The following is a 25483-nucleotide window of genomic DNA, read 5'->3' on the forward strand; positions in this document are numbered from 1 at the left end:
TCCTTCAACTAAGAGTGAGAATATAATATTACATAATAAATATAATAGAATATAAATGACACAATTTCCCCTTGGGGATCAATAAAGTACTCTCTGTCTCAATCTCTCTAATGCGACTTGGGTACTAGTGGCATTACTAGAGATATGTTCAGACAGTATTCTAGGAAGTTCCATTAAATATTTAAATGATTATCCTTTATCCCCACAGGAACAAAAGACAAAGCAGAGATGATTAATTGTAGCCACAATGGCCCTGAGGGAACAAATAAGAGAAGAGGGATGGGAGTTTCACCCACTGAGGTACTGAAGGAGTCAGGTCATAGGCCGCAAGAAACTGTCCCAGAAACATGAGCAAGGCACCAGGGCAGGTTACATTAAATACACACCATGTATACTGTCTGCATTAGAATAAACTTGATTTCAGATTTAACCAAACAAACAATACAATCAATTTGGGTTTACAATGACTGACACGTTCGCCTCACACCGCCAGGGTTGGGGGTTCGATATGTGCCACTGCCCTGTGTGTGCGCAGAGTTTCCATGTTCTCCCCGTGCTGTGGGGGTTTCCTCCAGGTACTCCGGTTTCCTCCCCCAGGCAAAAGACATGCATGGTAGGCTCACTGGCATGCCCACAGTGTCCATATGAATGGGTTTGTGTATGTGATTGTGCCCTGTGATGGATTGGCACCCTGGCTAGGATTTACACCACCTTGTGCCTGAGGCTCCCTGGGATAGGCTCCAGATCATACAGAGTTATTTATGACTAGGAGATGGTTATTTGTAAACTTGTGCTAAACTTGTGAAATCTTAAAACAGCTTATGGCCATTTGCAAGTTTTTTTTTTTATTATTTTTTATTAATTAATTTTATTAATTCCAATATTAACTGCACATAAAATGCGTGAAGGTTTGCATACTGCAGTTGTTTTATTATTAATAATAATAATAATAATAATAATAATAATATCAGTGTTAATAGTTAAAATATCAGTGTTTCGTTACTGTGTAAAGAAACTTTCATCTTCAGAGCGTCTATTCTGTCTAATACATGTCGGTACGTAAAAAGACTAATTTTTCCACAGCCTTCTTTGCTCATATTTACCAAGGGTGCCAATATTAGTGGAGGGCACAGTAGTTAAAAATGGGACACTTAACATTGCATACCAGTGCAACTACAAGTTGGTAGTTACAAATGAAATGCAACAATGTTGTAAATCTACTTATTTGTAAATGAGCATCACGAACATTTACTAAATAAGAAATATTTCACTGACATGGTCCATGATTTTGGCACTTGCCCCACAACTTGCAACCTGATTGGTCAGCAGGTTGGGGGGGGGGGGGGACCCCATTTTTAAAAAGTGGCCATGTTCTACCAGCAATGCAACTGTTTCCCACAGGATTGCATGTAATACCTGTACAGTCAGACAGACAAAGAGACACAGAATTTTTTTAAAATTAAAATTAAATAAATAAAACACCACCACCCCTAGTGTGAAAACAGCCTGAGACTTCATTTATAGGGAAGTACTGAATGAATAAGTTTTCTGTTCTTGTCTGACTACAGAGAAATGTGTCAAAACACGTATATGTGTGTATGTGTGTGTGTGTGTGTGGGGGGGGGGGGGGGGGTAACTGAATATATGCTACAGATGTGGTTGAAAAAACACCTTTGACTTTGTATTTGGAAAGAGGCAGTGAATGAGAAAGATCATCAAAGAACTACACAGCTTTCTGAAGAGAGGTGTACAAATGACTTACAACACATTTAGCATTTTAAAAAATTTTTTACTTTTGATTTTATTTAGAAAAACAAACAAACAATCAAGTCAAGCAGTAGTTACATTTTAAATGAACTAAAAGTGCTATAAAAATAAATTATAGCAAATATGTGACAACATATTTAACATACCAGGGACAGAAGGGACAGACCAAAGAAAGATCTCCGCATCATGATATACAAAATCACAAATAAAAAAAATTAACCCCATTACCTTTATGTATAAATATTAAATTAAGCCCATATACAAGACACAAAAATTGTGAAAAAAGTGCACACATACAGAGACACAACGAGATCTTTCTATTTGCTGCCCGATTCAAAAAGGTTCATTCTCTCCTGGAAAGAGAGACGCTCCCTCAGACTCTGAGAAGAAAAACAGAGTAAAAATCATTTTATTCTCCTGTTACGAACATATTTCTTACATTTTCTGCTCAAATACTGTTCAGGCTTCTAACCTTGGATCTGCTTGGTTGTTTTGGTTTAGTACGGTTCTTCAGAAAGTCAGGATTACTTCTTGACTTCATCACATCTAAAACACACAAGTAATGTTTGCGTGTTTCATTGGAGGGGTGCGCACAAGTTTACGAGTGCGTTTACTCACCAGAACTTTGGCTCTGTCGCCCGTAAGTCTCAACACTGCGCTTAACACCGGCAGATTGACATCTGACGCCCGACTCGTTCATCAGCTTCTTGCAATGCTGAAAAACACAAGCTAATAAGAATCCTAGACATTTTGTCAGCGCAGCTACAGAGTTCAGGAGGTCAAAATGAAGAACAATCAATATTACTCTGTTTGCAGCCTGCAGCTCCTCCTGTAGAGATCTGATCTCTTGCTTCAGACACTGAATTTCTGACTCCTTCACTCGTAATGCCACCTAAACACACACGTGCAGTTTGTTCATTTTTCATTTGCAACCTTATGTCTAATCTATGACCTCGGATCAGGGACTAGGCAAAATAATAGTCCAATTCAAAAACTCAAACTCTGTATTAATCACCAAAATCATGGTCGCCATTGCCATGAATTTCAGAATGGTTACAAAATCATATGCTATATTTTTAAATATAGCCCCGACCCTATGTCCTGAACTGTCTGTATATACACTTGGACTTAGTAGACTAAGCAAAAATACTGTTGCTACCCCAAAGTTGATTTTCCGAGACACAGCTCATCCCCAAGTGCTTTATTCCACTTGGACAAGTGCAGTTTCCCAATGCTTTTGTTTATCATATTATTTAAAAATTGTCATACTTTTCATTTCTTTAAAGTTTCACTTAAAGTTGTAGAATGTCATACAAACAACTTCCTGTTATCACTTACGTTGTACATTATCTCTAACAGGTATAAGCAGTCATTCCCTCAACAGCCTCTCATTTGACGTTGATAAGACAAGACAAAACAAAAGCGTAGCTCGTCAGGTCAAGAAACTGCAAAATGCAAATCCCTCTAATGCAACCACTAGCCTGGAGCACGAAGCAGCCAAAGTTGGGTTACGGATCAGCACTGACAAGACCAACGTCATGGCGGTCGGCCGGATGACGCCGGTGCGGATCACGGTGAGCAACCAGCTGATCGAAGAAGTCAAACAGTTCACCTACCTTGGCAGCATTGTGGCTGCGGATGGTGGGACTAACGCGGATGTCAATCGCAGAATTGGCAGAGCATTTGCAGTCTTCCAACAGCTACAGCCGATTTGGGCTAGGCGAACTATTCACACCCACAGCAAACTTCGCCTGTTTAATAGCATCATCATCCCAACCGCCATCTATGCATCTGAAACTTGGAAGAGCTTGAGGGCAGTCATCCACAAGCTGAATGTGTTTCAGCAACGATGCCTGAGAAGAATACTCGGTGTATCATACCGTGATCGTATTTCAAATGAAGAAATTCTAAGAACAAACTCCCGCAGCCTGGCAGAAATGGTCGTAGAGCGAAGAATGTGCTTTGCAGGACACATTCTACGGATGTCCGATCACCGCCACGCAAAGATCGCGCTGCACTGGACGCCGCCACGGGGGAAGAGAAGAGTAGGGCGGCCGCATAATACATGGCGACGAACATTCATGGAAGATCTACGAGCGCTCGATGTCAAGTGGGAAGATGTGGAAATCGACGCTGCCGACCGAGCCCGCTGGCGAATGCTTGTTGCCCGATGCGCCCCGCTGCGCGGACTGAACTAATCTACTAAACTCTAATGCAAAGCTCTAGTGTTACAAAGTGCTGAAACTGGAGACTCCTTCCAAAAATGCTAAATAAATACACAAACATCTCCTCATAGAAAGACTCCTGTGTGATTTTGTTGCTATAGAAATAGACAACATTAGAACGAGCACATTAATATAAACCTGATATTCTTTATAGCTGAACTGTCCAAGCCCACCTTCTGACCATATTTGTGTATCCAACAGTGCTGTGGTATAATTACCATGGAAACTTATAAACTATTCTTCACCGTATAGCAAGTGTGTGTAGTAAATGACTGAATGATTTTACCTCCAGCTGAATCACATCTTTGCCCTGAGATGGCTCGGTTTGTTCTACTCCGCCAGTCACACAAGAGTGCATTAGGGAGAGTTCCGCCACCATGCGCTTATTTAGCTCCTAGGGGACACACACACACACACGCATGCACGCACGCACGCACCCCTTTACTAGACATGGTGGTGGTTCCAATTGCTTCAGAGAACCAGCAAACCTTTTTAAAAGGCCCAAACTATGACATAACCAGACATCAAAGTTTACTAATCTACAACATATAAATAATGTTGATATTCCTTACTATTAGTACAAGTACGGATTTTCCAGGTTGTAATTTTGCCTTTGAGAACATATTTTACCATCCAAATTCCTTCAGAATTAAATATACTGCACAAGATATTGTCTTGTAACCTGTTATTGGTCACAGACTCTGGTACCTTGCCTTGAAAAGGACTAAAGAAGACAAGCAGCTGTCCAGCATGAACTGTGGATGTGTGGATGTAAATGTGTTGTCTGATAATGAAGAATTTACTTGATTGCGTGTGTGGAGTTCCTGGTTGTCTCTCTCGACAGAGCTCAGGGCTTGTCTCTCTGCCTCTATGGCTCGATTCAGGTGTGCATTCTCCAGGCATTTCTGAGAGTACTGCTCTGAGAGCACCTCCAGTTCCCTGTGTAGTGAATCCAGCTCGTCTCTGAACAACACACAAACACTAAAGACTCCGGAGTTTCCAAACATTTCATGACAAATATTCCTTGATAAATATTCCTTTGAGCATTCAATTATACTTTAAACTCAGATCATTTGCCAAACAAAAGGAATGTAAATGCACACACACTTACTTAAAATGGGCACGCAGCTTGTTGAGGTCTGTGCTGGCTCCATTCTGCTGAGCTTTTTGACTTTTCTCCATCTCCTCCTTATGAGCTTTGCGCATGGCCTCAATGGCTACAATGCACACAATAAATCAATATCCACATAATGTACAGATATGAATGTATCACCCTTAAACGGGGCACTAGAAGACTATGTCCCCAGCGTAGCGATCAAATTAACAATCAAAACAATGGAATTATTAACCAGTAAAGCGGTAAAGGGCAGAGATAAAGTAAAAAAAGGGAGAAGAATGAACATTGCCTGACAGTGTGCTGTGCACAAGTACCCTCATCAAAGCGCATTGACCAACCCGGTAAGCAAACGGTGCTTTCTGGGTGGACACACTAACACTGAGCCTGAGTTTGTTCCCATCTACCCAACTCAGCAATGAGCATTATGAAATTGGATTCATACCTGCTATTGTGGCATTGGTTTCTTCCTGGAGTACTCGTTCTTTCTCTTCCAGCAACTGTTCCACCTCTATCTGGTGTTGCCGCTGCATCTCCTCAATCACCCTCTGATGACTCTGCTCCATGCTGCTGAAGCCAAGTTCACAGGTAACCTAACACACAAGCAGGAATATATACACAAATACACACAATAATGCAACTCAGAACAAATCCCACAGACTGTTTCTGGACTGCAAAGCAATTGTTCTACATTTTAATCGGATTATTCACAAGGTTGCTTAATCTATCAATATTATCACCCATTTAGGCGAGTTTAACACATTGAAAATCACATTGAGCCAAGATGCAGCATTAGAGAAACTAATCCAATCTCCATGTCAGAAAAATGTAGCGAGTACCTCTACAAATGAGTACCTTAAGTGTCTCCAGTTCCTTTTCATAGGCCTGTCTCAAGGTGTTTGCATCTCCCCTGCGAATCTCATCTTCCAAGCATCTAATCTGTAGCTCCAGCTCACTGATTCTTTCCTTCATAGAGGTCACAGAAAGTTTGCCATCTCCATTACTGGATTCATTGGGGGTCACAGTCTGTGACTGGCTCTGAGTTAAGTATCCATGGAGACGCGTCATCTCTTCTTCATGGATTTGCTGAAGCTCCTGGAGATTTTTCTCAAATGTCTCCTCCAGTTGCTGCACTTCTTGTCCCTTTATCTGGGCATCTGTCTCAGCTGAGACGCGTGCCAGCTCGGCCACCTCTATGACCACACGATCCTCACGCAGCTTTTCCTCATGGCGCTCAGCCTGTTCTTGCAACAGGCCCTCCAGTCTGTGGCACTGGCACACAGCCTGCTCCCGCTGATCTTGCAAGAGACGCACTTGCCGCTGCAGAGTCACGTGTAGTCGGCTTGTCACGTATGCCAAAATGGCCTGGAAGAACACAGTCCGCAGGAGTACTGGAGAAAGATCAGACAGTGCACCTGCATCTTCATCCAAAGGATGCAGCTGCTTGGAGAGGGCTTGAAGGGAACGGGCCTGTGCCTGCAGCTCTACCACTAGACTGTCTTTGTCCATTTCTCCTGGGCAGTATCCCACCTTTTCACCTTGCATCTGTTCCTTACATGGCACCAGTTCAGGTAGGCTGAAATCAGATAGCCAGAGTCCTGTGTTAGAACTGGTTTCTTCTTTGGTATCAAGTGGTGTAACATCAGACCCAAGATAGAATGGGGGATTAAAGGCCTGTGACCCATGCGCTTCATCTGGGTTGTGTAGGTGGTTTGTGTATATGAGGTATGCTAGTTCTGCTTTCATACACAACCTATAGACCTCACACTCATCCAGTGAGCAACCTGCCTCACCCATCTCCTGATAGTAAGAAAACAACTGTAAGTAGTTCCTTGTGACTGGTCCTTCATGCCTCCCATCATAAGCTTCTCTAAGGGCCTTTGTCTGGGATTGCAATTCTGAAAACCCCTCTAAGAGGTGATTGCTGGGATGCTCTAGTGCAGAAGCCATCCTCTGGATGACCAATGCTTCTAGGGACAGCATCCTGCGAGTCATCCCTTGAGATAAGTGCTTCTCTGGACTTGTACATTCTTCTTGCAAGGCTTCCTGGAGATCAAAGTTAAGCATCTTATTAGTAGCAATCTTTTCCAGTAGAATCCCACAATGTTTTCCATCTGGGATGTCACCTCTACTACCTGGCCCCAGTGACTCACTGGGTATCTGCACATTCCAGTGATCATCAACTTTACAAGCAATAACCTCATCACCAAGTTTTTGCTGCTGTTGTTGGAGATGCACAGTGATCTCCTGAAGCCTCTCCTCTGTGTCACACAACTTGCTCTCCAATGCCTGTATCACAGAGATTACTTGTTCTGATTCATCTCCCCGTGCAGCTGGTGGTTTCTCCAAATAACCATACCCAAAATTCTTGCCCGTCTCCCGAGTGCTTGGGCTCTCCTCTTTCAGCCATATTTGTTTGGTCTTTTCCAGAGTCGCACCTGAGCAACCCATTTTGAGAAACACTTCTTGCAGCTCCCGCTCCTTCCTATTAAGTTTTTCTTCTTGCTGCTCCAATTGGATTCTAAAGCGCTCTTCACATACCCTCTCACAGTTTTGCAATGTTCCACGCACAAACTCCAACTCCTCACATACTTGCTCGTATTTATGCTCCATATCATAGTACAGCGTCTCCTCATTCTGAAGCCGTGCCTGCAACCTACTCAACTCGCCGTCCGATTCATCTAGCTGGTTCTGCAGTTCTTGGCACTTTCTCTCCAACTGCTCCACTATGCCCCTTGTTGGCATCTTTTGCATCATCACTTCTGTTTGCATAAGCCGCTCCTCCAGTTCCTTCCCCCGCTTCTCTGCATGCTCAAGACTATCGCCGAGACTTCTCCTCTCCCTTTCCTGACTCTCCTCCAGGAGGCGCAAGTGTCTCTGTAGGCGAACATCTTTCAGAGCCTGCGCCTCCTCTGTAGCCTTGAGACGTCCTGAAACTTCTTCCAAACAACTTTGCAATTCCTCCAGCTCATTCTCTCTTTCCCTCAGGGTGGCTTCAGTTTTCCACAGTTTTGACTCTGTTTCACGTAGGCGATCCAGACTGTCACTCAACTCAGTCTGGAGGCGGGCCTCAGAGTGTTTATACTCCTTCCCTTCTCTCTCACTCCTCTCATACATGGCCTTCAGTTCCCTGTGGAGTGTTTGAAGCTCCAGCTCCCACTGCCACTCTGTTTGCACTGACAATGATGAAAATGTGACTGGTAATGGTGAGGAGTAAAGATCAGTCTGAAACAGACCAATATTCATAGTTTATTAAGCAGCAACAGAGTCAGAAAGTATTAGTATACATATACAGTAGCTATGAATAGAGATGTGTGTGATACTTGAATTAATAGGCAATAGAATATTTTATATGCATTGGGATGCATCATAATATTTAGGTTTGGTAATGCAGAAATTAGATTTTTATTTATCATCTAAATTAAACATATTTACATTTTTGTTAAATCATTTAGAATTATAAATCGAAAAAAAAACAACCCAAATACATCAAAGTTGTCCTTTGGTTTGAACTCTTAAATGTTCAATATAAAACAGAGTTTCTAGGTCCAGGTAAAACCCCTTTAGAAAGGTAGAGACATTGACCAGCAAAAGAACCCTTTTTTAATAAGTTTAGGGGCAAAAATAGAACTACAGTGCTGCATATCTGTGAATGGCAAAAGTATATGAACCTTTGCTTTCAGTATCTGGTGTGACCTCCTTGTGGAGCAATAACTGCAACTAAACATTTCCGGTAACTGTTGCTCAGTCCTGCACATTGGCTTGGAGGAATTCCTCAGTACAGAACAGCTTCAACTCTGGGATGTTGGTGGGTTTCCTCACATGAACTGCTTGCTTCAGGTCCTTCCATTTCTATGGTATTAAGGTCAGGACTTTGACTTGGCCATTCCAAAACATTAACTTTATTTTTCTTTAAGCACTCTTTGGTAGAATGACTTGTGTGCTTAGGGTCATTGTCTTGCTGCATGACCCACTTTCTCTTGAGACTTCATGGACAGATGTCCTGACATTTACCTTTAGAAATCGCCAGTATAATTCAGAATTCATTGTTCCGTCAATGATGGCAAGCCTTCCTGGCCCAGATGCTGCAAAACAGGTCCAAACCATGAAACTACCACCACATTTCACAGATGGGATTAGGTTCTTATGCTGGAATGCAGTGTTTTCCTTTCTCCAAACATAACGCTTCTCATTTAAACCAAAAGTTCTATTTTGGTCTCATCCATCCACAAAACAAATTTCCAATAGATTTCTGGCATGTCCATGTGATCTTTAGCAAACTGCAGAGGGGCAGCAACGTTCTTTTTGGAAAGCAGTGGCTTTCTCATTGCAACCCTGCCATGCACACCATTGTTGTTGTTGTTCACCATCACACTTGGAGTGATCTTTGTTGGTCAAACACTCCAGGGGAGGGTAATAATGGTCTTGAATTTCCTCCGTTTTTACAAAATTTGTCTGACTGTGGATTGGTGTCCGTGTTTGGAGTCTGTGTCCGTGTTTGGAGTCCAAACACTTTGGAGATGGTTTTGTAACCTTTCCCAGGCTGATGAGAGTCAACAACTCTTTTTCTGAGGTCCTCAGAAATCTCCTTTGTTTGTGGCAGGATACACTTCCACAAACATGTGTTGTGAAGATCAAGCTCTGATCAATCCCTGTTCTTTAAATAAAACAGGGTGCTCCGTTACACCTGATTGTCATCCCAATGATTTAAAACACCTGACTCTAATTTCACCTTCAATCTAACTGCTAATCCTAGAGGTTCACATACTTTTACCATTCACAGGTATGTAATATTGGATCATTTTCCTTAATAAATTAATGACAAAGTATAATATTTTTGTCTCATTTGTTTAATTGGGTTCTCTTTGTCTACTTTACGGACTTGCATGAATATCTGATGTTTTAAGTCACATCTATGCAGAAATATAGAAACTTCTAACAAACTTTCAAGCACTACTATAAAATCCAAATCAACTCTGTTACTATGAGACACAATAAATTCAATCAGTGTCATAAAAATGTAAATACAATGTTCCAGATAGTAAGAATCCTTAGGCACAACTGATGTGGTGCTGGCATACAAAGTGTCCTATGTATGGAGACTTTCGGGACACCCTGTAGTTTACATCAATTTATTTGTTCAATTCAAATAAGTAACAATTTAGATCTCAAGAGAGAAAATATTCTAGCTAGAAAGCGGTCACGAACTCAGAATGCAGGTACCTCTTTCTTTCCTTCCATCGGTGCATTAGAAAGGTCATTAAAGAGATCCACAGTGTCAACCTCTGCACTCTTCTGGTCACTTGGTTTACTGGCGACAATACTGGATCTCACCATGAGCGGTGAGGAGTCTGCGGGCATTGTAATGTGTGGAGCCTGGCCCATCTCAGTATGCACCACCGTGATGGAGCTTGCGGCAGGTTCTTCAGGAGACGGCGCAGGTGCAGGGGGTATGGAGTCACAACAGTCAAACTCTGATTCTATTCCCGACTGCCTGCTGAGTGTCTCCCTTTTCTTCCGCATGTGACTAAACTCAGCCCAGTCAAAAGTTTTGTAACGCCCCTCTCTTCGACGTTCACCGACACTGCTCCTTTTCTCCTCCTCCTCTGATCGTGAGGAGTTTGAAGCAGAGGGGAATTTACACTCAGAAACCATACCCACTGGCACCTTTTGAGGAAGAGAGCTGAAAAAGAATGAAAAAAAGATCACGGTTATCATTTCATAACTTTGTATGCGTAGCATGACGACAAAGAATTAGGCAAAAATAAAGAGCATCAGCTAGGAGTTAATTATGAAAGCTAAAATATAGCCTTCTTATCTTCCTGCTTCTAATCAACTGAGGTTTTTACCATGTGACATCAGGGGCAACAGATGTCTGAACATTCTTCATGACTGCCTGAATCCAGTTCCGGCGAATCCCAGATGTCATTGCACAGAGTGTAAAAACTCCATCTTTAGTCTGAAAGAAGTTCATAGACATGATCCAACCAAATAGTAGCGCTTTTGGTGTCTTTTTGAGGGATAATGTACTAGCAATTAATAACGCCAATGTTAAAATGGGGAGATTGTAACGTGTAAAGGTTGGCAGGTCTGCTTTTCGTCCTATGGAGGCTGTTCTGGTAGGGCTCAATCATGTCTCCGATTTATCTTTTCTGTTTAATACTAAACATTAATGATCAATCCGAGATGTTATTACTTGCCAAAAAAACAAAAAACCCCACACCGTTAAGTTCTTCCCGGTTGAGTCCATTGTCATTATACAGTACGAGAGCAGCTTCTAGAGGCATAACCCCCCCCCCAAAGTGTTTTTTATTCATTTTGGATGTCTATTTTTATTTGCTATTTAGGGTGTTACTTTTTGATTGTACATATTTTATTTACTGTAATATTTATTAATAGTTTATATTCATGGTACAGTCAGTACTGTTTATGTTTGTAATAAAGTTAATCAATATTTTACTTTAAAGTTTTCATTCGGTAACAGTTTTAAAAACTATCGGTTGATTGGTCGGGTATCATCGTCAGGTACTGCCCAATTTAGTTATCAGTATCAGTCAAATCCACTATCGGTCGATCTCTACTGTGTAGGAGGAGTACTTGCATGAATTTGAAAGCCATAGTTCCTCTGCACAGGAAAGTCTGTGATGTCATAACAAGTGGACAGGTTGATCTCACCATCCAGATCTGCAGCCTGCAACAAATAAAGTCTGATCTCTAAGCACTAGTGGACATCAGGTAATCTGTAAAAGCCAAAATATTGCATCATATGCAAAAAATACCTCTTCAGCAACTGAATCCCTGTAGAATCTTAAACTCTGGTTAGTAAGAACAAACCAATGCTTTCTCCACTGGAATATGAGGAAGAAAAAACAAAAACATCACAACACACCATTTAACTGTGAGAGACATTTTTCCCCCGATATCGTCATACATTCCGTTTACCTTTCCATCTTCTCCCAATCTCGTCATCCATCCCTTCTTAAAATTTAACAGGTCAGGCTGAGAGAAAGATAGACAGTCACCACATGGATAACACTTGCTTGTTTAAGTTCATCTTCAGTGCAGTGCTGTGTTGGCTGTACCCACCGTAGGAGTGTGTTCAGCCAGATTGCGCTCCAGCGATTTGGAGCGTCGACAGGTGGAGGCAGAGACACCAGATGCACCGTGACCACGAGCAAACGCCTGCAGAATCCAGTTCAGAATGAACCTTCTCTGAAGCTAAATCACAACCTGACCAGCATCTCAAACAAGATCTAAACGTGCATGTGAGATACCCGTGTTGTGCGGTGGTTTGCGCTCTCGTCTTGATCATATTCTGCAGCAGAGCAGGTAGATATTGATGAAGAAGAACACGGCTCACTGGCAGGTATATGCATCCCATTTTCATGCTCAAATTGACTAATCGCCTGTGATCGCCTGAAACAGACAACAAAATGGTTTTCTATGATATATAAATCAACAACAGGGGTGCTCTCTGAAGAAGAAGAAAGTCTTTATAAAGGGTCGGCACATTTAAGAATTTTATACAGGAAGAGTTAGAGAGCGTGACATGGAGCAAGTTAACATGTACCGCATTGTTGTTGATGCTTAATTGCGATTGTTGATTAGTTTTCTATAACTTCACAGCTCAGATGATACTCCCATAATATGTTATTGCGTCGGTAGCAGCGGTTTTTAACCTGGGGTCGCAAAGTGATAGAAGGGGTCTTCTCCACAGATAAGCCACGGGCGGATATTTGGATATCCGTGCACGCCGAAGACCGACAACTGAGTGACGTGGCATGCATTGGAAAAAAAAAAAACTCTCCCATTCGCATTGACATGTCTGCAAGGGTGGTTTTTCAGCATCGGTATACAAGAAGAGCAAGTGTAGAGCCAGACTCATGGTTGAAGATAGTTTGAGTCAATTCCACAGCCCTAATCAGACAACTGTCCCGCCTCGCATCCTCCATCAAAGCCCAACCTTCCCACTGAGTGATTTACGCATGGGAGTGGGGTTAGGGTCGCAAAACATTCTTAAAAAGTGAGTCACACTCACGAAAAGGTTAACAACCGCTGGTCTATAGTAACAACATACAAGGACTTACAAGTTCAGTAACAAACTGAACTCACCACAAACAGATCTACAAAAAAGTTTGTAATTGTTGATATGGTGACGGTTCATTTATTTAGTATCTCTGGACGGCATTTCCAGTGCCTCGTAAAAGTCAAAAGGAAAGCTGCACATTGGGGTTTCCACCATGGGATAGCCTTCTGATGGATTCGTGATTTTTTCAATAGCATGACAAATTGCAAGGGTTTCTTTTTTGTGGACATTCTGCAACCCTTATCAAAACGATAAGTGAATAAAAAGCACAACATTTCACATAACACAGGCAAATTGCTGTGGTGTTTTAGCAAAACGGTTTGGGAACAGAAACTCCACTTCTCATCACACTGTGTTGGGTTTTATTCCTTGTGAAATTAAGCAGATGCAAGGAGATACCTGGTTTACAGCCAGACACAATCAATGAAGCATTTTAACAAGAGTTATGGAAACTGGAAAACTGTGGCAAAAGACAAACGATTAAATAAATACACCTTAAATTCTCATGAAAGCAGACATACTTCTGTTACAGAGCAAGACCATTGCTGCTGTTCGATCACGTGATTCCCATTTTACCAACATCTCTCAAACTGCATACCACCAAGAAAGAAACAACCAAAATAAGTCATATGCCAACCCTATTAAAGTAGTAACGCAGGATTTAGTGATTGAAAAAATGTATGCAAAATCACAGAAAACTCAGCAGGGCTGTGCAATTTTTCAAAATTACAGCAGATTTTCCACAGATTTGGGCCAAGCCGAGTCATGTGATTCAGCCAAAGCCCTCTTCGATTTATGTGCATTGAACACGAGTACATCTAAAAAGTCTCATTTACCAACAAAAAAAAAAAAAACAGACTGGTAAAATTCTACACATTGATAAAGAAAGATCATTATTAATAAGGCATTGCTTAAAAGGATTCTAGATGGCATTTTTGATGCAGGTGCCATCATTAAACAAGTGGCGGCTACTTCTCTTACCTGCGCTGCTTTCCGAACAGACGGTACACCTCTTCTCTTCCAGGGCTGTGGGTTCTGTGCGTTTCACCTCTTTCACACCTGAGCAAATGGGATCCTGATGCATGTACCTGCTGCTGTCCCTTCTCTTCCATTAGACTAATTATCTGTCCCTCCCAATCGCCTGATCACACATTCAAATCCACTGTTTGCAGGTCTCAGAGAACCGAGCCTGGGTAACAGAAGTTGGGTAGTGGAGCTCACGGTATAAAGTAGTGGATGGGTGAGACGTTCACACCTGTAGTCCTGGTCAGGGCCTGTCTGTGTGTCCTCAGCATCAGATCTAGTTTTCTCCAAAGAAGAATAGCCACTCTCTATGCCCTCACGGCTCTTAGATGCTGAGAGAGTGAAAGAGGCAAAAGGGAAATTAGTTCAGGGATTTCAGCGCAAGTGCACATTTTCCTGGCAAATCAGCAGGAAGGGCTGCCCGAACATCCTGCAACACGAAGACAAATAGCTAGCGACGACATACTTACAGTGATCATCAGCATCTTTACAACAGTAAATTATCTGGATTGAACAGACAATGTGCTGTAAATGGATGATACAAACAAACAAACAAACACATACATATATATACACATATATACACACACAAAATATATATATATATATATATATATATATATATATATATATATATATATATATATATATATATATATATATATAGAGAGAGAGAGAGAGAGAGAGAGAGAGAGAGAGAGAGAGAGAGAGAGAGAGAGAGAGAGAGAGACACTGCAGGTGTGTTTTGGGGGCAACAATAACGCTGCAGGAGGCTTGTAATTTACACGAAGGTAAGAGTGAGCAGTCAAATATGAAATTCAAATAAAGACAAACATAATATGAACACGTCCCAGACCTTAGTAAGTGTTGGGTTTCGATTAGGATACTAGTTTGATTACGTTTTCAGAAACTAGGACCAAATAATTCGTAAGAAAATGTTGCAGACAAATAAAAAGTAAAATAAAATAAATTTAAAAAAAAAAAAAAAAAAAAAAAAACACACACACAACACACACACTCCCATGCACAGGTTTCTAGGGGTATTTGGCTTCAATTCTGTTGTAGGCCACGCCCACTTCAGGTATAAATCTGAATACCTATACAAATATTTGCGCTCTAAACAGATAAAGACATACATAGTGGCATTGCATTACACCACTAACATCCACTAAAGCACATGATAAAAAGACAAAAGAAACCCACATGGCCAGAACACTTCATCGCATTCATGTTTTTGCTCTTACCGTTTGTGCTGAAGTGAGCGGGAAGCTGACCAAGCGTTGAGAAGATGTAGGAGCTCATTGAGGAGCTATTGGGAGCATTGGCATGACTTGTTCTGTTGCTGGAGTGGACTCCTCCTTTCCCATGGAGCTCCTCGTGTTTCTCCTGAAGCCCCGCCCTCGGAGAAGAAGGGAGTGGACAACCAACCTCCACACACCCTATATCACTGCCACTTGTGTCTATACTGTCACGTCGACAAACATTAATGCCTTCAGCACCAATTCTGGTGTTTAGATCTCCAATATTAACCCCAGTGGTTCTACAGTTTTCAGGGCTTCTTTTCTTGGTGGTGCTTCTGCTACCACTGCTGCAGCTGGTGTTCAGGATATAGTCGCTATTACTGCCGTTGGACACCTGGTTTCTTTCAGGTACTGCCTGCTTCTTTAGGTTATGCTGAGGAAGGTATAGAGAGAGAGCAAGAAAGAGAAGTTGTAGCTAGACCACAAAGCCACCCCAAGTTCCTTCAACATAGGTTTATCCGAAAACCTGGCGAGATCATTAAAATTAATTACACTGATGTTCTTCTAACCCACACTTCACTATACACACAAACTTCTGCATATAAGTAATTGTACATCAGCCAGACAAACTGCAGCCCTAAACAGTAACCCCCCCCCCCCCCCTCTCTCTCTCTCTCTCTCGCTCTCTCACAAACAACATGGTCTGCTGTCAGCAAGCAGAGGCAGAAAACTGAGAAAGAGAAGTAAATCAAGTAGACAGAGATATGTGCGCAGCAGTTAGAGGCGTAATTAAACTGAAGTAGTGGGGTTTGTAGGTGAATATTTAAAGGGATAGCAGGTTAAAACTAAATTATATTTTCTCATTAAACAGTTTTTTTTTAAAATTACATTTATTTTCTCAAGTGTCCACCAATGATGTTTAAGAAACGTTTACAAAACCTAATAGTGAATGGGCCATCAAGATTTTGATTTGTAAAGATATATACTCAAGCAAAAAAACAAACAAACAAACAAAAAAAACCCCACACGTCCTACCTTTTATTTCAAGCAGACCTCTTACCATGTGTAAAGATTTGTATTCACATAGTTGGTTTTTGACAGAATTGAGAGACTGTCAGCCAATAAGACGTGAGTGTTTCCACTATTTTCCTGTAAACCCTGTCTGATTGGTCTCGCCCCCATACACTGAAGATATGAAATTACAATACCGCCGTCTTCTTTTACCGACATTCAGTTACGTAGTGAAAGACCGCTCCAAGTAGAGAATTATTTTGTCTAAATAATAATTTTTAAAAAATCTTCAAGGCAAAATGTGATTTATTTTAAAAATGCATTTTACTTATTGTTTTTTAATAATAAAATGTGTAATACAAGTAACGTAATTTTATTGACATCAGTAACTGTAATCAAATTACATCAATTTAAAATGTAATATATTACATTACTGCGTTATCAGAAAAAGTCATTAGATTACAGTAACATGTTACACCCAACTCTGGTGACCTCCAGCTGCTTTAAGTACTACCGTACATCTCATCCTCATGGACTGCACCAGATTTGTCATTTGGGGGGGGGGACAGAGTTACATGTAATTGTCCACTGCAAGGACACAGGTGCAATAATTGTTTATGGTTCACTGAACAAGCACGAAAACCCCTTTCTAATAAAGATCTGTAAAGCTTATTTGGATTTTACTAAATTATCTTTGAAATACAGTCTCCTGAGAAACGGACATTTATTTTTTTGCTGAGTATGTATGCATCTATACGACAAAAAATTTAAGGGTCAAATCAAGGTGACCCAGGACTGATGACCAAAGATTTTCATGGCCCACCTGAATTCAGATCAGACTGTGATGGATGTCAATAGACTTCTGTGTTCAGACATGGGTCAGTAAATATTGCTCAAACCCCTAAAATATTTTACTCTGTAACTGTAGTACATTACTGCATCTCCAGGTGTCCTGGAAAGATAATGAGGCAGTTTAACAAACGGTGGTATAAACAATGCGAGTTAAGTGTGATTTCCTTATGCAGCGAAGAGACTTTGATCAGTCTTTCCAAGACTGTTGGAAAGATATGCTATTACGAAACAGACATAAGTTTAATCAACTCAGTTTATAAACATCAATTAGCTGTCAAAATGTCCACAAAGGAAACATGGTGCATTGAAAGCCAGGGGGGTATAAAATTTTGAGCAGGATGATCAGTGTAAACATGTTAATATCTTATGTAAGTTCTGAATACTACATGAAAATCTTTAAACAAAATAATAACTTGAATAGTTTTAAAATTTTAAAAGTTTACATCCCCCTGGCTCTTAATGTAGCGTGTTACCTTCTTGAGCATCAGTGAATGTTTGAACCTTATGTTCTAGTTGTGTACGAGTCCCTAAGTCGTCCTCGGTGTGAAAAGAGAGCCGCTGTTGGAAAGGGCTCAAATATGCAGAAGATGCTGGAAAAGTAAAGAATGTGCAGGACCTGGAGGATTTTTCTGAAGAACAGTGGGCAGTTTAACTGCTCAGGACAAACAAGGGACTCAAACAACTCTCACAAAACATAAACACAGTTGCTGATCATCCAGGTAACAACACACAGTATTAAGAATCAAGCGTGTGTAAACTTTTGAACTGGTTCATTTGTGTAAATTCAGTTATTATTGTGTCTTGTAGACTACAGTGCTGTGAAAAAGTATTTGACCCCATCCTGATTTCTTCAGTTTTTGTGTGCAACTCATACTAAATTGTTTCAGAAATTTAAAATCTAAGATAAAACAAAGGCAACTTGAGCAAAAAAAACAAAATAGTTTAAGTGATAATGTTATTCATGCAAGCAAAAAAGTTATCCAATACCAACTGGACCTGTGTGAAAATGTATGCGTCCCCATAGTTACTAATTCCCCAAATATACAAAACTGCATTCATAATGGGGTTCAGATGGACTAGACACAACCTGATTACTGCAAACCCTGTTCAATCAAATCTACACTTACATAGAACTTTTTCAACAGCATGAAGTTGATTAAAAAGGTCTTACGCAGTAACACACTATGCTGAAGTTGAAAGAAATTCCAGAAATGATGAGGAGGAAGGTGACTGAAATACCTCAGTCTGGGAAGGGTTACAAAGCTATTTCAAAGGCGCTGGGACTCCAAAGAACCACAGTGAGTGTCATCATCTCCAAATGGAAAAACTCGATCACAACAACGACTCATCCAGGAAGTCACAAGAGCACCAATGACAACATCAAAGGAACTACATGCCTCTCTTGCATCAATAAAGGTCACTGTTCATGGCTCCACTATCAGAAAGACACTGGGAAAAAATGGCATCCATGGAAGAGTGGCAAGGTGAAAACCACTGCAAACCCAGAAGAACATTAAGGCTCATCTGAATTTTGCCAAAACACACCTTGATGATCCTCAAACCTTTGGGGAGAATGTTCTGTGGACTGATGAGTTGAATGTGGAACTGTTTGGAAGACAGGAGTCCTGTTACATCTGGTGTAAACAAAACACAGAATTCCACAAAAAGAACATCATACCTACAGTCAAGCATGGTAGTGGAAGTGCGATGGTGTGGGGATGCTCTGCTGCTTCAGGTCCTGGGCAACTTGCAATAATTGAGGGAAACATGAATTCTGCTCTCTAGCAGAAAATCCTAAAGGAGAATGTCCGGTCTTCAGTCCGTAAGATGAAACTCAAGCGCAAGTGGATTGTGCAGCAAGACAACGATCTAAAGCATAGGAGTAAATCCTAGTCCTAGAAGTAAGTGAAAGACTGATCTCCAGTTATCGGGAGCATTTGGTTGCAGTTATTGCTGCTAAAAGTGGCACAACCTATAAATAAATAAACTGTATTGTGTGTTTCTTCAAATTGCCTTTGTTTTATGTTGTATTTCTTTTGAGGATCTAAAACTATTAAGTACGAGATATACAGAAGAAACACTTTTTCATAGCACTGTATGTAACCATCTGTTATGTGAAATAGCTTATCCAGGGCAGCTTATCCAATACAAAATGCAGTTTTTATGATCCCTCTTTTTTCTTCTTTTTAAAAAAAAAAAAAAAAAAAAAAAAAAAAAACTAACATTTTACAGATTCTGCAAGGTGTATGTAAACCTCAACTGTAATTTGTTGACCTTTTCTCCCTTTTCAACAACTTTTAAAATGCTAGAACTTCGCTTGTGGTTGAAACCTTTTCAGATAGTTTTCAAAACTACATAGGAGTAGTTTAAATGTAGAAAATGCTAGAGAATATACACCAGTCAAAAGCACATACCAGTGGGAGTGCTTGCTCTCTCCTTCTCTTCTTTTGGTTTGTTTTCGCAGCATTTGAGTGAACGAGCAGGATTTCTTGCCACCTATTAAAAGCACTCATTTAAGATATAATAATAAGATCAGATAATATTTATTAATCCCCAGACGGAGAAATTAGGGTGTCACAGCAGCAGCAAGACCGGTGAAGAAAAAAAAAAGAAAAGAAAGCAACAATAAGGAGAACACAGGGATATATAAAAAGTGTATATACACAAGATGTATAAATATTTATAGACATAAGCACAAACTATATATACACACATTTATATTCAAATGCAAAATAATGAAGGCATGTGAATGAGGTCAACCACTAATAGTTTCTATTATTATTATTATTATTATTATTATTAACTTCAACACAGGATCCAATACACACTGAATCATTGCAAATCGACATATGGAACTGAAACATTCAGTAGCACTCAGCAGTACTCAAACATTGCAGGACATATGCATGTCCTGGTTTTCCGTTACTTCCAGTCATGTGACAGATTCTACATGAGGGAAGTTAAGGAGGGAACCTAGTCTCAACAACGTGTAAGGAAAAGAAAGGAAAGAGGAGATGAAACCAATTTGGCTAAATAATTGTGAGGAATATTAGTGATTATCGATAATTTTCACCATTACTGTATCATGCAGAGGAAATGATCAAAAGCAAAAGTATAATGAATGAATAAAAATACTAAACATATCCACAAATCCCATGTGGTCTTAAGTGAGTAGAGCAGCCTACAGAGAGCTTTACTCGTGTAATTAACCAAAAGAAGAATAACAAAGAAACCAAGTGTTGTGATTAGAGAAACAGTAGTGTATACCCAGTGATGCTCTCTGCATTCTCTGTTCTTATATAATAATCTCCGTCACTGAAGCACAGGCGAAGGCTGCTGCAGAAGTTGGTCTGGGATGAGGCGTCCAGCACATCAGTGCACTGGCTCATGTTCACACTGCCCTGGGGCAAAGTACCAGGCTATCTCACACACACACACACACACACACACACACACACACACACACACACACACACACACACACACACACACACACACACACACACACACACACACACACACACACACACACAGAGAGTTAGATGAACAAAAGCCAACCTCAAAATGAAAATTGTAAGACATTCTCAACTCATTCTACTATGATGGTCCATTAACAAACAAACAAAAACAAAAAAAGGTAGTGTAGCACAGTACCATCTCATCCAAAGCATAGCGCAGAAGCCCATGCTCATACAGGATGAAATACCGTCGCTGCCATTTCTGTGATGCAGAAGGTAAACACACTTTTAGTGAAGTAAAGTATTAAAAAAGATAGAAACACCTTCCAAAAGACACCATGAAGATTCTTACCCGGTTCTTACGGACAGGATTCAGAACGTCTATACCATTCGGTGCTAAAAGAAGCCAACCAGCTTTCACGGGTTTAATCTTCAGATAGAGATAGAGAGAGATAGAGAGATTCATGTACAGTCATTGGCCATCAGTTTAACCTAAACTCCCAGCTTCCTGACATGCTGGAGTATGCAAAGAAAAGAATTTCACTGTGCATATGTATATGCGATCAATAAAGACTCGTCATTATTATCATCATCATCATCAACTCTTATGCGTTGTTCTGGTAAATAATCAACATAGGACCACTATTTAAGGTGGCGCATTGTTCCCACCAGAGCAGGAATACTAATGGTAGCATGTGTGCTCTTGTATAAGTGTATCAGGTGCAGCAGCATTGATGGGGGTCATTTCAGCATTACTGCTGTTCCGAGAACAGTCCATCACACAGATATCTGCGCAGTGGTGTTCCCCTTTCATTGATGGAGGGAATAGAGGCGAGCTGAAAGAATGTACACAGCAACAGATGGACACAGTCTATAACTGTATATCTACAATTAAGTGCACCTGGTTTAGGCGAGTACAAAAACACATTGCATATCCTTAGAACAATCAAGACAACGATTAATAATGTGTAGTTAGTTAATAGCAGGACATTTTGGGTGTTGGGTGGTCTATTAAACACAAGATGTTCTATTATAACAAATCAGTCAAGTAGTGAAGGTTAAGATGTAGCGAAAAAACATTATATTCAATGAAATTTTATTTGTATAACTCTTAACAACAGACATCACCTCAAAGCAGCTTTACAGAAACATATAAACACAGGATACAGAGTTAAAGTGTGTGAATTTATCCATATTGAGTGAGCCGGTGGTGATGAAAAACTCCCTAAGATGATATGAGGAAGAAACCTTAAAATTAACCTTATATCCATCAAAAAAAACCTTTTCGAATGTAAACAAAAATATTCTAAATAACTTGCCCACCATTTGCCTTGACATCCTCCAACCTCTTTTTTACACTTTCATTTAAAAAAATAAAATAAAAAAATAAAATTTTCATTTTGTCTTATGGTTATCAGGATTGTTGCAAGATCCAGCAAAGTTTTATTTAAACGTTTTCATTTTGGAATTGTATTTCTTCCTGCTCATAGTGTATGAAACACCACATGGTGTGGTATAGAAACTAAACACGCAGACTTGGTGAGAAAGTGCGAATCTCTACGAAAAGACACTATGATGTTTCTTACACTGTAGTATAGCAACATTTTATTTACACATTTTGGAACTGTATTTCTTCCTACATTAATTCTCCCCATAAAAAAAATAATAATAATAAAAATAAAATAAAAAATAAAAAAACACAGGGGATGCAAACATTTGCACACAATACATCATTAATATATTCTAATAATATATAAATCACTGATAACTTTTTCTGTAAGGAGACATTTACACATCTAAGCAGTTGAGGGTTAAGGACCTTGCTCAGCATTTAACATATTTCATATTTATGGAAGGAGTCTCCAGTGTCAGCACTTTGTAGTGGTGAGTAAAGCTACGTTCACACATACAGTGACTCACAGCAGCAAAGCAACCGGAGACCACTGATTTCAATGTCAGCTGGGGGCTTCCAGCGACATGAGCAACAGTGACCATTGGTGACTAGAAGTGGGCGTGTCCAGTGCTGTGACAAAGTTGAGAAAAGTTCAACTTTATGCAAATTTGGAGCGACTTGGTGCAGCGACTACTAATGGGAGTGAAGACAGTAGAGCACGTGGTCCGCCATGCTGCCTGCAAGTCCCAATTGTTCTCGTGGACCCAGACAGTTCGACGCTTGCACCGCAGATAGATGGCCACGATGGCAAAGAGCACACACTGCTTCTCCTTCATCTCGTAGGATATGATGCCTATATACATTGGTGAATTTTATATACAGACGCTCTCTCGTCAGAATGTTTTCATTTTAGTGGCAAGAAAACCGGTTTGTTTTCAAGTTGCAAGACCCACTGATAAATGTTACTATGGCAACCAGTAGTAAGAAGGCCTAGTGGCGACTCGCAGTGATAAAACTGCTGTATGTGTGAACGCACCTTGCGTTTTTCCTTCATAGGACAGGCTTCAGGACATAGGATTTTGCACTTTCTAGTTGTGTTTAACGATTATTAAATTCAAAAGAACGAAAGAAAAATGGCTGGTGAGAAAACTTCTGTTTCTAGTTGCTATAGAGTACTTTATTTTTTGATTTAGCATTTATTTCTCTATTTCATGGCCAATGCTTTGGCAATACTGTACCACATTCATGCTAATAAAGCATGTTTGAATTTGAGTAAGTGAAAACATGAACTAATTTGTTTCATGGATGTTAAACATGGACTTGTTTAAAAAGTTTTCAAATTGCAATCGCGGTCAATATTGAAGTCATATAAGAAGATTCAGTTAGAAAGATTTCATTTTATTTATGATACAGTAACCGCTTCACATCACACAGCAGTTAGTGGTTGATTATTTTCTTATAACAGCATTCTTATAACAAAATAACTAAGAAAAATATTTCTTATTTAAAAAAAAGAAAAAAAAGAAGAAGAGAAAAAGGGTTTTATTGCTTAAATAATGACAGACCTGACCACTGAGTGGGGTGTAAAGTTGTTTAACACATAACGATTCAAGTACATTAGCAAGACAAGCATAGATAGATAGATAGATAGATAGATAGATAGATAGACAGACAGATAGCATAGATAGACAAATAGACAGAGACAGATTGACAGACAAAGACAGATAGCATAGATAGACAAATAGACAGAGACAGATTGACAGATAAAGACAGATAGATAGACAGACAGATAGACAGACAGATAGATAGAAAGGCAGAAACAGATAGACAGATAGATAGATAGAAAAAGAGACAGGCAGATAGACAGACAGATAGATAGAAAGGCAGAAACAGATAGACAGATATATAGATAGACAGGCAGCTACACAGAGATAGATAGAAAAAGAGACAGGCAGATAGACAGAGAGATAGACAGGCAGCTACACAGACAGATAGACAGAGATATAGATTGTGATAGGCACAAAGACAGACAGACAGAAAGGGAGAGACAGATAGAAAGGCAGAGACAGATTGACAGAGATAGAAAAAGAGACAGGCAGATACAGCTAGACAGATAGAAAGGCAGAAACAGATAGATAAATAGACGTAGAAAAAGAGACAGGCAGATAGATACAGATAGACAGGCAACTACACAGACAGATATAGATAGACACACAGACGGATAGAAAAAGAGACAGACAGCTAGACAGACAGAGACAGACACACAGACAGACAGATGATTAAAAAGAAGCCATGCTCTTACTGCGTGTAAATCGGGTTCACTGAGTGTGTGTGAATCCGCGGTTCTGAAGCAGTTCTGGCATTTCCTCTTGTTAAAGATGTTGGCCTGGAAGCGGCGACAGAGGTTTTCTCTCGGAGTGAACATCCTGAGCAGCTTCCCCCCCCTTTTTTATTTTATTTTATTTTATTTTATTTATTTAACTTCAGCAAATTAAATTCAAAAGTGGAATAAAAATCTTGGGCATGGTCAAAATTACCGCATGTTAAAAGCGCACTAACTTGCAGGCCTGATATTGTCACGTTGGTGTGGAGGCTGTTAAAAAAAAAAAAAAATTAAAGAAAAAAAAAAAAAAAAGAAAGAGAAAAGTGGCAGAAATTCAAGTGAGATCCGTTTTAGGAGCTCGTTTTAAAGAACCCGAGAGGTGAAGAATTAATAATAGCCACAGGTGACACCAGCGTCACGTGACTTTCCCCAGCTATCCCGTCACATGTTCCCAGCTCTGATCCTGCACTTTTTTTATTGCCCCCCCCCCCCCCACAAACCTGTGTATTAAAGGAAGAAATGCTGTGTGGCACTGACTGTAATGACTGCCAATTTAAAAAAAAAAAAAAAAAAAAAAAAAAAAAAAACACAAATAAAAGTTTTTATATTGCAAATACATTTTATATTGCAACTGTGCACCAGGAAGACAGTCATTCCATAATCCATGTATGGCAATCACAACTGGAAATAAGACAAATATCATGTATACAGTATGAGCACGGAAAATTTGACGAATGACTAAAGTCTATTGCTAATTAACCTTCTCAGGCATGCAATTTTCCCCCTTTTGTGACCTGTCAATATTCTACGGAGCCCCCTAGTGTCAGGTAAGAAGAAAAATACAGCCTTGTGTAAACCGTGCCCTCAGATTTGTAATCCATGCCTGACTGAAGTGGGCAACTCTATAAGATTTTTATATGGCCCAATGTGTTTATATGTGTAATAAAAAGGTATATATATATATATATATATATATATATATATATATAT

General features: G+C 40.0%; 1 protein-coding gene across 3 annotated transcripts; it reads right to left on the bottom strand.

The window, feature by feature from the left end:
- Window positions 1–1768: 1768 nt before the first annotated feature.
- Window positions 1769–25453, bottom strand: LOC108258307 (myosin phosphatase Rho-interacting protein). Of its 3 annotated transcripts, none has more exons than XM_017456864.3 (23): window positions 24473–25453; window positions 21130–21207; window positions 20974–21039; window positions 20587–20738; window positions 19734–19815; window positions 15460–15889; window positions 14448–14547; window positions 12381–12522; window positions 12193–12288; window positions 12049–12105; window positions 11886–11954; window positions 11708–11797; window positions 10956–11065; window positions 10330–10789; window positions 5962–8331; window positions 5552–5699; window positions 5104–5209; window positions 4796–4955; window positions 4279–4386; window positions 2573–2659; window positions 2386–2482; window positions 2240–2313; window positions 1769–2147 (listed from the first exon to the last, which is right to left on the bottom strand). In XM_017456864.3, exons 1-23 carry the CDS (start codon window positions 24593–24595, stop codon window positions 2085–2087), a joined length of 5268 nt encoding a protein of 1755 aa, XP_017312353.1. In that variant the 5' UTR covers window positions 24596–25453; the 3' UTR covers window positions 1769–2084. The 3 variants fall into 3 exon arrangements, with proteins under 3 accessions (XP_017312353.1, XP_053531788.1, XP_047018380.1); XM_053675813.1 differs by having other exon boundaries at window positions 4796–4973; XM_047162424.2 differs by lacking the exons at window positions 14448–14547; window positions 15460–15889; window positions 19734–19815; ... (2 more) ...; window positions 21130–21207; window positions 24473–25453 and adding an exon at window positions 14174–14436 and having other exon boundaries at window positions 4796–4973.
- Window positions 25454–25483: the final 30 nt, after the last annotated feature.

The sequence above is a fragment of the Ictalurus punctatus genome, chromosome 2, assembly GCF_001660625.3.
Source record: "Ictalurus punctatus breed USDA103 chromosome 2, Coco_2.0, whole genome shotgun sequence".
NCBI classification, from domain to species: domain Eukaryota; kingdom Metazoa; phylum Chordata; class Actinopteri; order Siluriformes; family Ictaluridae; genus Ictalurus; species Ictalurus punctatus.